Here is a 13586-nt window from a genome sequence, read left to right on the forward strand (position 1 = left end):
CTAATCCTGACTGTTCGGGGCGTAACGTGATGATAAATGACGGCCTTTCCAGGGGCTAGCGGGTTGGTTTGATTACGTTGAACTTGAAAGGGTTTTCTTATTTTTGCTGTGTGCGTTTTCTAGCAAGTGTTCTTGTTTGCACGCTCATGTTATTAATTCCTTGTCCTAGTGTAAATATTTATATTTAGCTCATGATTTGGCTGTGTTAAAGGTAAGTTTGGAAAGTGCTTTTCTCTTTACCTTATTAAAAATGTGGATGATCAGAGAAAGGGGCTTTTCTTGTTGCTGACGACATGTGTGTGACATGTGAGTCTGAACCACCCAGCGTCTGTGCAGGAGCTGTAAACATGTTTACCTGAACAGGAAAGAAAATGGATTTTTCTCTTAAAGATCCAGTGATATGAATACCATACTCTTAAAGCATATCAACAGATGACTCGAGAGAGAAATTTTCTGAGAACCTGGCTTTTGAAATCGACAGGAAAAAAAAGATCCCTGATTGCTGCAGCAAATGGCAACTTGTGCAGGTAGAAAAAAAAGATGGTGTTTAGTTTTCTCCTGCATGCATGTCAGCCCCCTCCTGTCTGCTGCTTTCATTCTCAGGGGAGGGATTTATTTACCACGCTTGCTGTCAGTGTTTTTCCTTTGTGCTTAATATTAGAAAACCAGATTTAAGGCTGTTTAGCATGAAACGTTTTGTCTGCAGTGTGTATCACTCGCAGAAAACAAAAGGTGTATAAGATGCGGTATCATTCCAGGTATCTTTCATCTTCATCACTTTTGGACCTCATTGCTGCACCCACTTTATTGTAAAAAGCCTCTGAGTCTTTATCAACTAGTTCTGCAATGTACAATGTAGTGTGTCTTGGTTTTGGCTGCTTTTGGTTCCTTTTATTGAGGAATTAAAACCAACTTAAGTCATTGTGCATTGAAGCATCAGGATTGGTTAGATAATAGAATCTGGATAATAGAGATTTCTCAGCAGTGGGTTTATGTTTGACTTGCAAATATTTACTAAAGAAAATGCATAGAAAAAATGTTAACCCTTTAACATTTAAAATAATGAAGTAAGTATGAGGCTTTTTTTCCCTAAGTCTCTAAATGTACTTGGTTCTTACAGGTATCTTCTGTTAATGAGGAATGAGCATAGGGGAGCTGCACCACAAACTGGCTTGTCCATAGTATAAAAAATAAATTTTATGCTGTTTCCTCTCCAGGTTCCCACAGAATAGGAGATTATTAAGAGAGATTGCACTAGACATCCAGTATGCCAGTTAATAATAGTGGTCTATGGCATCCAGTTATTATACTGTAAACTTTTCTTCTGTTTATCTCTTGTTAAACTTAACACAGCTATTCTTGTACTGTAAACTTTTGTTTTGTTTTTTCTTTCTTCCTCCCGCTTTCTCTCTGTGTTTGGGAGCCATCCTGGTGCATTAACTCTAGCTGGAAAGACAGTCTTATCTTCTTAACTCTAGAGCTGGTTCCTTTTCTACCTTGTTTATTGGTCCCTACAGGATATCAGCAAAGAGCCGATTGGTGCTGCCATTAAAGCCTCCACTTACAAGGAAATCTGGCACTTCCTACCTGAAGAAAACTACCCTGTGTCATTGTCCTTAGTTCTAGCCAATACACAAAAACATCTGCTACAGCAGAAGAATTAAAGGAGTGTTGAGATCATGTGATAAATCACAAACATAGCACTGGTTGGGAGTCTCTCATCCTATCTACTTCTTCCCCTTCTCCCCCTCTTTTGATAGAAAAATGAAGAGGAGGAAAGAGAGACATGGTTTGGATATTTTTTGCCGGTTGTCTGCATAGCCACATTCTTGTGAGACTCCTGTGTAGACTTCATATGGGTTCAATATCAGCAAAGGTTTTCTTATTCGGAGTTGGTTTGCAGTCAGGATTAGTCGTTTTCTTAGCTTCGCTCATATATGTTATAGAATTGTCTTAGTTCGTATTAAACAGCAAAACTACAAGTGACGCATCTAGTTCTTCAGCAATGCTGTGAGATAAGTAAAACAAACAAAATATTTAAAGCTTTCCTTACTAGAGTGTTAAAAATATGCCAACCTTAAATATAGATGTTCAGAAAATAAAGTAAGTATGCTTCAGGTTTTCAGATGCATGTTTAATGGTAAAAGGAAGAATGTATGAATCTGAGTAAATTCTGCATGCTGTCAGGTACGTGGGAGGAGAGGGTATAAACCAGCTTGCCTTTATTTATTTATTTATTTGTTTATTTTACCCCTTGATCACAGTGAGTTCATTACTAAAAGGTTGTGTAGATTGATTTGTTAGAGTGCTATTTCAGTTGCTTTACAGTTGATTCTCCTCTCTTTTTGTTTCTATTAGATAACAATTTAATATAAAATTTTGCTACCAAGCTAAGAAGTGTAAGAAGACTGTAAGTCCCTTTGAATAAGGCAAAAGCATGGCCTATTTCTTTTAGGTCCAGGGTGTTAACTACTGGCAGGATGTCAGGTGTTAGTGACACTTGGGATACAACATTCCTTGTTGTGCCTGTCTTCTCTTGCCCCCTTGCCTTTCTTTTTCACTAGGTATCATGTTTTCACTCTAGTGTTAATTTAAATTTGCAGTTTGGGATTTGTGGAATGTATCCTGCGTTAAAATTCCAGGCACAGTGAACAGATCTACATGGACAACTGAATTAACTGTTTGAGACCAGGAAAACCTCCTCTCTTATAAACAAGTAATACTTTTGTTTTAATGTTAACTACTGAAACATAATGAGCTCTCTTAAAAAGGTCACTGTCTCTTCATTTTTCTGTTGGCAATCACTAACAGTTGTGAAGCAGGGTGTCTTAAGGTAATTAACTACCTGACGCAGTTGGTTTTTTTTAAGGTGATTTGTTTCCTGAAACAATTTTCCTTGCTTGTAGGGCTCTGTACATGTGCTGAAAGGTTTAAGGAGAAGTAGCAAGAAGACAAAACTTTTGTTTTGACATGGGCTTCCCTGTCATAGGAATCACTCAATTTTTTTAGTTAGAAGTCTGAGGATTTGACTTCTTTGAATTCAGTCCAAATTTTCTGTTGAATATTTTTGGTTACATCAGATAGACTCCATGGGGAGGGGTTTCTGTGGACTTGGGGCTTTATGACAGGTCCTGTTAAGCGGTGTTACTGGCTTTGGTTGGGCCCTTGCCCTCTGTAAGCAGCTCCTCTGTGGACAGAGCAGGTAGAAAGGGTTCTACAGCTGCTCCCTGCTTCCTTCCCCACTGAGACTCTGGTTGTGGTCTTAACCTGTCATTTCTTCTTATAGAAGTTTTCCAGTGGTGGGGGGAGAGGCTGACATGCTCTGAAGTCAAAATGTCACTGTAATGCCTTTCTTCATGTGGAAACATCTGTTTTAACAGAGTTTAAAATGCCAGCAAGGGATGGAAGACATTTTTAATGTGTGTGGGACTGTGTATTACTATGGTAAAGAAATAAAATCAACACTGTGAAACTTGACTTGTAGGTTTTTTGCTTGTTTGGGTTTTTTAACTGATTTTTTTATAAACTGCTGGAACTACATTATCTGGCCGAATGCCTCTTAAGAATCCCTGCTTCTAAATTCAGTCATTATTATTTATAAAAAAATATAAGTGTATTGCTCTCAAGTCATTAGCTGCTTGTAGTCACTTTGAAAACATCTAACTAATTGATACTGCAGGCTGACTGGAGTAGGTGTACTTTGTCAACTGTAAACCTGATCTTTAACAGTACATACTGCATCTCTGGAAATCATAAAGATTCTACTCATGATAGGTTTCAAATACCCAAAATTAGAGGTGGAGAGCCAAAAATTACTCTGTTTTTATGTAGGCTTTCATACCATATTGCAAAGTACAGTTCCAGATTAATTTTCAGCTGATTAATGTCAATATTCCTGAATTTTTGATGGTTGTTACCTACATTTTTCAAGAGGACTCACATGTAGGATCTTTTCTGTTTTGGGCAAGTAAGCAGAACCCTGTCTTTCATTTGTGGTCTCAGGAACATTGGTGCTTCATTCTGGCAGCTATAATAGGCCTGTTATTTTTGAGAACTAAATTCTCAAGTGACTTACCCAAGGTCACACAGGAAGTCCATAGCAAGACTGGGTCTCAATCCATTTTTAATCCTCGGGACTACTCTTGCATTTGGCTTGATCTAGAGCCTTAAAGAGAAAGAATAGTTTTGTTATTTGGTAGTTACTATTCCTTTCAGCTTAATTGTTTAAGTTCTTTCATATTTATTGTATTGGAATATTTGTACTTTCAGCAAACAAGTAGCAAGATGCAAAACTCAATTTTGTCTTTAGCCATTTTTAGATAGTATTAAGATAGTATTTTCACTGGTGATGTTTCCTGTCTTCGTAGTCTATGTAATGATGTGCCAGAGAAGTAGAATGTTGTCTTCTGATGTGTTTTGTATTCCCAAATCTTAAGTTCAGTGATGTGAGGGTAGACAAAAGTAAATCACATCAGGAGGGAATCAGTTAAAGACTACACTGTTAACATGAACACCGCTACTGGGATGTGGAGGATTTTAAGGAGGCTGTTTTCTTGGAGTTTAACATCTGGGCAAAAATTATTTCATCAGATACTGGTTTTATTGTGACAGTAATGACTGAAGAAGAGTCTCAGCATATTACCAGTGTTTCTAGTATTTGAAAATGGTAAGTAAATAAAAATGCGTAAGTCCTCCTTAAAACAAAAATTTCCCAGAAATGTGTAAATAAATGCTGGGCCTGGTGTGCTGGTTTGGCCAAATCTAGAAATATATCTTCTGAGAGAAGGCAGGTTACAAACCACTCCTCCCCCACCACCAGGCATATATACTAATTTCTGGGCATAGTGCAGCGATAGGGAATACAACATCAAGTCACCCCAAGACACCTGGTAAGTCTACTTGACTGGGACAAACACATGCAAGTCTAGGTCTTACCACCACAGCTGCTTGTCACAGGTGGGGCTGTGTGGGAAGTGGCTGTGGGTACAGGTGGGTGCTGCTCCTGCCTGGGCAGTGTGAGGCAAGGTGGGTGTGAAGAGAGTTCTGGTATCTTTGTTAGTGAAGATGTGTGGTTAGCCCAGTCACGAGATGCTGCAATACGTCAGTTTGGGTAGGGGTTCTTTCCTGCTGAGGGAAATGCTGTTTGAAGTCTTTAGTAATTAAAAAAAAAAAAAAAAAAGTGGACAAACCCCCAAGCAAAGCATAGAGAGCAGAGGGTTGTATGCATGAGTGTTGGATGGGTGAGGCAAAGCATGTGTGGGGAAGGAGGGAGAGTGGAGTATGGAGGGGAGTAGTCTGCTTCTCACTGTAGGTCTGATACCTGATTTCTCATGCACCTTGCTGGCCTTCCAGGGAGGAATGTATTTGGCTGCTGCATGAGAAGATCACAGCGGTAAATAGCTTTGACCTCAGCTGTCTGGGTGATGCCTTGAAATACTGGAGTTGTTGCTGAGTTGTATAGGGGGTTTTATGAGTGTATTTTTTTGTCATGCTTTCTGCTTGCATGGTATGTTGGCAAGTTTTTTAAACCTTTTATAAGCCATTGTCTCTAATCCTCTGAGTTGATTTTTTAGCTAATTATCATGTGCTCATGTATTCTCAGTCTTGGTTTGCTTTTCTGGTTGTCCAGTTCCTTGCATCTTATTTTGAAGTTGTTGGAAAGAGTAACAGAAGTTTGATATTTTTAAAAACTGTTCACAGTTGCAACTTTCTAGTCTTTAGCCTTTCCTTAAAAGAAGTAGTCACACAGTTACTTTTGGTTTTCCTATTGAACCACAGTTTGTTTATTTAATAATCTATTTATCCCTTTCTTGTATAGATAAGTAGTATTCCTGAGTGACAGTCAAGGAGAATGGGAAGTCCAGTCAAGAGGAGTTAGACTTGATGAATTTAACTGACTCCAGTTAAATGCAGCATAGCTTTATAGATCTACCTCAGCACTCCTGAGAAACATACTACTTCCATCACACAGTATGTAGGCACCTTTCAGGCAGTAAAAAATACATGTACTGAGTCTTCTCTTCCTGTATCTTGGCCCATACATCCAATTCCTTGTGTGAGTACCTGGTGGCTTACATTCATGTGTTAGGAGGATAGGTGATGGTACAGTAGAAAGAAGAAACTTGTTAAATTTTTATCTGTGTGTGGAGCAGCCAGGCAGTGATTCAGATGTTTCAGTTGGGTAGTGCTGCACATATTAACCAGGTTTCTTTAGACTTGTACATGTGTCCCCAGAAGGGACAATAGAGAAGAAAGGAGTCTTTTTTTACTTTGCCTCAATCTGATTGTCTCAGATGCCCTTACTGTAATGTAACTATATCTTTTATTTTAACATGCTTTTTCAGAGCAACAGAAGTTAACTAAAAATATGCTTTCTCATTTTTGAGAAGTCAGTACTGTTTGAAAGCAGCCTGTTTCAGTTCTCTCCTTTTCAGCTGTCATTCCCAGCTGTCACAATCTCCTTGACTTTACCCCTGTTGTTTCAAAGCAGTTTGGTTAACAGCTGCTGTCACCTAAAGGTTAAAACCTGAAAACGGGCATCCTTTACTGCTTCCCTTAAAAATATTTGCTTTCTGTTTGGTAGCATGTTTCTTGTTGCTCTCCCTTCAATGTGTTCCATTGATCTTATTTTTGGAGAGCTGTGTAAAGCAAATGAACATGTCTAATGATGAATGTATTCTTCGGGATGTGGTGGGGTGCTTAATTATGACTGAGAAGAGAGGAAAAAAAATTCTTTGCTGTGCTGAGATGACATTGCATCCTGTTCAGTTAGGATCTGTGAATATGAGTAGCAGTCCTTCTTCAGTGAAAGGACAGGTAAAATTAGTTCTTTAAACACCAAGAACCCTCTGTGATACTGGAGTGTATCAGAAGGAAAAGAAACAACTGTTCCTTAACTAACCACATAGTATTCTGTGCTTCTTTTGATGCAGATATCCTCTCTTTCTGCAAGCTCCTTTGTTCTTTAGCTTCTCACAGGTCAAGTGATAGATCAGGAATGCTGGAGGAGATGGCAAGATCACTGGAGATAAATGAGTTATAAACCTTACCAGTCACCATGATCCTGAGACTGACTTTCATGGACAGCACTTGAAGTGAAGGGGTTACGAGTCTGATGTGGTAGAGAATATTTTTACCTATGAACTGGTGTGCCTGTTCTTGTTAGGATCAAATAGTAGTTGGGCCAGTGATGCTAGGGAACACCTTCAGTTTTTGTGATACAAAATGTTTTCATTATTTCAGCAAATGTCCCTTTCTAAATTCTCTTTGATAGGCAGCTGACAGACACTGAGGGCAATTTTCTGTTCTATTTTGCAGGCATCCGTCCACAGATGTGTATATGGAAAGAAGCAAAATGATATTACAAAACATCACAAATGTGGCACAATTTGAAAAAGGCCTGGGGAAATCTATTCCAACTGAAAAAGGGCAAACTAAAGAACAGAAAATCAGGCCTTAACTACAGGGCTTAAGTTGATTTTTGTTGAACTGGTAGATCCCTAAAGAAGCAGGTTGGGCTTTTTATTTGTTTGTTTTCCTAATACCTTCCCCCTCACCTGAGCTAACATAATTTTTATTAATGCCCAGAAGCTTCAGGGAGATGAGTTGTCCCTTTTTCTAAAATGTGCTTGTCTTTAAACAGCTTTTCTTAATGCCTTGAGGTATTTTTGCCTTGTGTGCTTCTAGGTATGCATCAGATTTTCCTTCTTCACACCTTCTAGTCAATTTTATCATTTCTCTTAAGTTCCTGTAAGCTATCTACTGTAAGTCATGTTAAGTCTTAGACTGGAAAAGGAGATACTGTTCAGAATCTGTAACCTGTTTAGTCTTCCATCCTGTTTTGTTTATGTCTTTCCATAGCCTTTCCTTTTCTTCATAGTATTCCTGGCACAGCTATTTGGTTATGTCAAGCAAAATAGAACCAGTCACACACTACTGGATTCATTCTTATGCTATTGTTCACAGGAAGGACATAGGTACAGTTTGCCTGGTAAAGAGCATGAGGTGGTGAATAAGGACTTTGAAGCAGATTTGGAGCTGTAATGACTGGCTTCCTTCCCTGCTGTTGTCCCTTCCCCTTCCTTGCAAAACATTTTCATTTGAAATACTAAGGTGTGGTCATCGGGCATATCTGTTCTCAACTTCCAGTAATTTTTTGCTCACTGGTGAGCTGCACCATAATTACATATGCAAATGTAGTGGTTTTTTTCCTCCTCTTACCTTGTACATGTGGGAGAGGAAGATAAGGTTGCAGAGTACCGTCAGGGATGTGCTGCTGTTGAGGAGGTGCTGCAGATGGCTGCAGAAGGAGACAAGTACTCGTCCTGCAGGACAAGGCTCAGCAGGGGAGTTCAGAACTTCCATGTCTGAAAGGCAACAAGAAAACAGTAATCTTGCTAACTTTAAACTTTACATAGGAGCAGATTGTTGGATGGCTTGTTATAACAACCTATTTTGATACATTCTAGCTACTGAGTGCTGAAAGTGAATTTGCATTTCCAATGGGGATTTGTTTTGTAGACATACATGTATGTATCTATATCGGTAGTTATAGTCAATGATTTAGTCTATTAGACTGGCTTGAATGCTCCCAGTAGCAACACAAGGTAAACTTCTGTTTGTAACAGTGTTGTAATGATAGTAAAACCATAGGGACTAATTCTATGGAACAGACTATTCTGACAACTTCTGCCCTTCATGGTAAGGTTTACCTTGTACATTTCCCAGATTTGGAATTGACAGACTTACTGAATTCCTGGAATACTAAACATGATTTTGAGCGAATATTGGAAGATAGAATTGGTTCTATAATGCAATCAAAATGCTGGGAGACTATATGCACAAAAGTAAGATAATAACTTAAAAATGAGAAGCAAAATTTAATTGGTAGTTGTGGCATAGGAAAAGGGAAATAGTTCCAGTGACACGTCACGCAGTATAACGTGCCATGGTTCTCTGTATTTCACCACGTGATTAATCACGCCTGCATAGTTCATGTGGTAGTTACATGATGGAGACAGACACCTTAAAAAGATGAGCCTGGTTTTTACCTCAGCATGTGAGTGAACAAAACTAGTGGCAGACATTCTGTTTCTGTGTACTGAGCCAGTTCACACAGGTAGAATTTTACCTTTCCAACTGTAAAGGATACAAATAGACTTAGCTGAATAAAAATCCTGACACACAGCAGAGGTTTATGATCCTGACAGAAAATTCTTACAAGTTGTTTGATGCAAACTGTTGTCTGTGAATCTGATGCTTCAAAAATTTTTTGGCAGTACTGCTTGTGACAGTGCTGAGATGCTTTTCTTCAGAAGTGAAATAAAGTAAGATGGTTAAGAACTCCAGCAAATATGAGCATTTTCTTTGGTTTTAGTGTGAAGTTGCAAGCCTCCTCCATTTATTTGTGTCAAGTGCCTGGAAAAAAGTAATTTAAAAGCTCCTTGTTGTGCACTACTATATGCAAATCATTTCATTACATTTGCTTTTTGCATATGTATGGTGTCACAATACTTTGGCATATAGAAAATATATACAACTTTTTAGAAAAGAGTGAGTGCTTTTCTGAGGCGGTAAGAAAACAGAAGTGCTGAAATCGAAAGCTTGTCAAATGTCTTGTTCTAATAGTTTACAGTTCCCTATATTTAGCTCTTATTTCATCTTTCTAACTTTTGACAATATTTTAAGCATTTTAAAGGTCTCGTATAGCAAATTCTCAGAACAAAAATGTTTGTGACGTTTCAAGTTCCAAGGTGCTCGCTTACTAAGTCTTCCAGATTTGTGCCTTAATGTATCATAATAGGCATCCTAATGAAGCTTTTTATGCGATAAATATTTCCCCAACCTGTCTACCTTTAAAGAATTCGTGTGTCTTCCTTCAACCATAGTTTTAAGTAGGACTGTCAATCCAATGTGTGTCTTGTTCATTCTTGGTCTACTGTCGAAGCACTTTGTAGCTGAAGTGTGTGTGCGCATGTGCAGCTGCATGTGCTGTTTTCCTGCCTTTCCTTTTGTCTGTCAAGCTTCTGGCTGATAGCAGATTAGCCATCTGAATGTGGGCAGCAAAGAGTAATGGGCTGTACAGAGTGCCTGGGGCTTCTTGCATACAATAAAATGACTCCATTATAAAGCAAAAAATGACAAGCTTGCCATGGAGGATGTCTGTACTGGGGAGATGGAGAGAGTAGCCTTTGGTTTATGATCATGTAAATGGGTGTAAAATAAACGTAATTTTTTTCAACTGTCAAAAGTATTCCTAGGTGCTTTACAGAGTAGTGCTGAAGGTTCTTCTAGCAGGAAAATACTGATGAGCTAAATGGGTGACGTACTACTTGCTATTCCTGATTGCTGTATATGTGTGGGGGAAGGAAGGGAGTAACAGCATGATGGCTCAGTTTCATTTTCATCATGCAGGCGTGTGTGGTTTTTTCCTTTCTTTTCAATTTTTTTCTCTCTAATGTTTTGCTTAGTTACAGGATTGCATAATCTGCCCTGCAGAAGTGTGTTAGGTTTATTAAGTCTTTTGGAAGATGTGCTAATACAGATTTGAAGGAAATTGGGCCAGGAACATGGCTGAGGCACAGGGAATCCAGATATTGGAGGAGGACATGAAATACAAAGCTGTAGAGAGTTGGATCAAGTAGACAAATGAGGCTGTGTGCAGAAGCACAGTAGCAGGAAAACTAACGAGGAATCTTACCAAGTTTTCTTGACAGCTACACTCACCCACTGTAAGAATCTGGTGTTTAAAAAGCCCTCTCAGTTGCCTACAGTTTACTGTGTCTGTAAGCAGTAGTGGCTGCTTGTGCACTTCTAACTTTCAGTTACATCTTTCAAGAAGATTTTTTTTTGTTTGTTTTTATGGCAGTCAAGCTCTAAAAGGTGCTCTCCCCTGGAAAAAAAAAAAAAACAAAACAAAAAACAAACAAAAAAAAAACCCCCAAAAACCAGGTGCAGTATGTTAATTTATGCTAAATGGAAGATCTTCCTGGTTTGCATCTGCTCAGGAAATTAAGACAGCTTTTGATACATTTGACCTTCCAAACTAACTGGAAAGTCAGAATAAAACCAATTTGGTATATGGAATATGGATGAATTGTTAAAACATGGAAAACCTGTCTTAAAATGCTTAATTAAAAAAAACCCCAAACCTCTTAACTGACATTTGGTTTAGTTTGTCTTGCTTGTTGTAGTCTGTTCAATGTGTCACTGTGGCCACAACTGAAGTGGACTCTGGAAATGTATGCTATAGCAGCAAAATGTATGGATTGCAGCTTTTAATAAATAAAATGGGAATGCTGTTGGAAAAAGTTTTATTTTTCTCATTCTGTTAGCTGCTGCCAAGTCTCCTTGTGACTGTTCTGGACATGGATACTATTTGTTGTAAAGATCGTGTCCCTCGAAGATCTCCTTTTAGCTGCATGTTACACACAAAGTTTCCCCAGTCTCTTGGATTGATTCGCCTTAAGTGAAAACTCTTCTTAAAAATTCCTGCTCCCTCCTTCTCCTCCAATAAAGACTTCTGCTCATCGCCTCCCCAACCCCCCAAGAAAAAGGAAACAACTGCTGAGACTGATTATACCATAGAGCTCCACAAATGCTGCTCCCTTGGCAGCAGTATTAATTCTCTTTACATACATTTTTATTTTGCAGTTCAGAATTGTTTCTGTGATCATATGAGCTTTTTATGATGCTGAAGACTGTAGCTACTTAGCAAGGAAGCTGGTGATAAAACTAAAGCTTAGTTAACTATCTTTAACAGCGGGTAATCTGTAACTGGTGACAAATAAAACACATTCCAGACTAGTTTAAGAGAGATCTGTGGGGTTTTTCTGGTCTCCTCTTTCCTTGCCCCATGTGATTGCTGTGGTTTACAGTAGGAAGCCGCTAGTTTCTGCAGTCACAGATGGAAAGGGAGGTGTATTCACTGGTAAGTGGTGTAAAGACATCTGAGTAAGAATAAGAAAGTGAACTCTCTTAGGGGAGAAGGCGTTAGCTACATATTTTACAAATCTTTCAACATCTGTGACTTAATTGGCACTCCTGAAAGCAGTATGTTGCATGTTAATGCAGCTTAGGAAAGTTGCATTTATGAATATGAATAAAAAAAATCTAGACCTCTTCTTGTCTTTTATAGGATTTTCATAGTTGCACATCAGACAGAGAAAGGTATTGCCTTGGACTGACCTGGCTGGCATGGCTGCAGTATTGTGCCAGGGCTGGTTTTCAGGATAGATCTGGAAAATTACAGAATAGCAGAGCGGCAGAATAATTGAAAGATCACTTAACTAGAAGGAAATATGGGAAATATGGGTTTCATTATCTTAAAAGTATTTAGGTAATACAAAAAAAATATTCTTTTGGTGGACAGTTTTACTTGCTGCTTTCTGTTTTTTTAGGTTGGAATGGTAGCATAGCTTGTTCAAACACCATATATGAGGAAAGTTTGCCGATATAAAAGGATCTGTGCTACTATATTCCAAACATCCATAAAAGAAGTCTTGTGATGGGGGTATATACCATTGAGGGGTGGGGTGTGTGGAACCCAATGTTCTTGCTTCCTAGAGTTGAATAATTGTTTTTTATTAGTGGCAAGTGATGTGGTATGTCAGTCTGACCAAGCTGTACACCATTTCCAAATGTCCCTTTCAGACAAATTCACTGAAACCAGGAATTTTTGAGAGCTTTCTGGGTCCTGCTAGTACCTGTTAGTTTGGAAGTAAACATTTGGTCAACTAGTATGGTTGAAGTTCTCTATTTAAAAATACACTAGTAAAATATAGTCCTAGTACTAATAAACATGATTAGCCTTCAATGATAAGCCTTTGGGTTGATGCTTAAGATCTCTTTGTAATTTTTTCTTGGTAAATACTAGTACAGCAGGATTGGAATCCTGAGTTTAGGACGTGATAATTAAGAGCACCAGCTGCAGAGCTATGGAGTGCCTGAGGTGGTATGGGGGAGAAACTTGTAAATCCATATTTTTAAGGTTTAAAATGTAACCAGTTCAGAATAGTTTTTGCTAGATTTAACTCAAACTGCAACATATTTTAAAACTTTACATAAGCAGGTTGTCTTTTGCTGATTGGAGTGAGGAGGAGGCGAAAAGATCTTAGTGTCTCCTCTGTAAAGTATCTAATGTACAAACTATGAATTTGCAGAAGGCCTTGTGCAAACAAAAGTGCAATGCTTGTCACAAAATGAGATGCTTAGAAAATACAGGTCTGGAAGGTTCCTTCTCCCCCCAGTTTTCCTGTTGGGAACCCTAGTGGCCAACCCTTGCCTTAAGCCTTGGTAAACACAGTGCTGTTAAGATGTGGAAGCTCACGGGCTTAGAGTGATTTGCTCCTGCTCCCTATTTCAGCCCAGAATCATGCAGTTTACCTGTCTTTTAATTGTCTGCTGTTTTTCTTAGGTAGAACAGATTTGTTTCTGCAGTAGACAAGTAGACAAGTTAGGGTATATGAGATATTGTTTGTTGCCATCTTTTCTATGTGTTTTAGGCCCTGTGTGAATGCTGGTGACTCCAGCAAATACAAAGAAGAGTCTTTTAGATGTGCTGTATAGACAGATGTTATAAAAACCTC

General features: G+C 38.6%; 1 protein-coding gene across 1 annotated transcript in view; it reads left to right on the top strand.

Annotated features, from left to right (window-relative positions):
• Window positions 1-385: 385 nt before the first annotated feature.
• Window positions 386-13586, top strand: part of ZEB1 (zinc finger E-box binding homeobox 1) — a 120440-nt gene continuing 107239 nt past the window's right edge. The window contains exon 1 of the mRNA XM_042043245.1: window positions 386-527. Within this exon, the coding sequence (XP_041899179.1) occupies window positions 512-527 (16 nt within the window). The 5' untranslated portion in view covers window positions 386-511. The remainder of the gene's footprint in view (window positions 528-13586) is intronic.

This window comes from Corvus kubaryi, unplaced genomic scaffold (genome assembly GCF_017639235.1).
Source record: "Corvus kubaryi isolate FWS band 111438036 unplaced genomic scaffold, C.kubaryi_AGA036_p1.0 37398, whole genome shotgun sequence".
In the NCBI taxonomy this organism is placed as follows: Eukaryota; Metazoa; Chordata; class Aves; order Passeriformes; family Corvidae; genus Corvus; species Corvus kubaryi.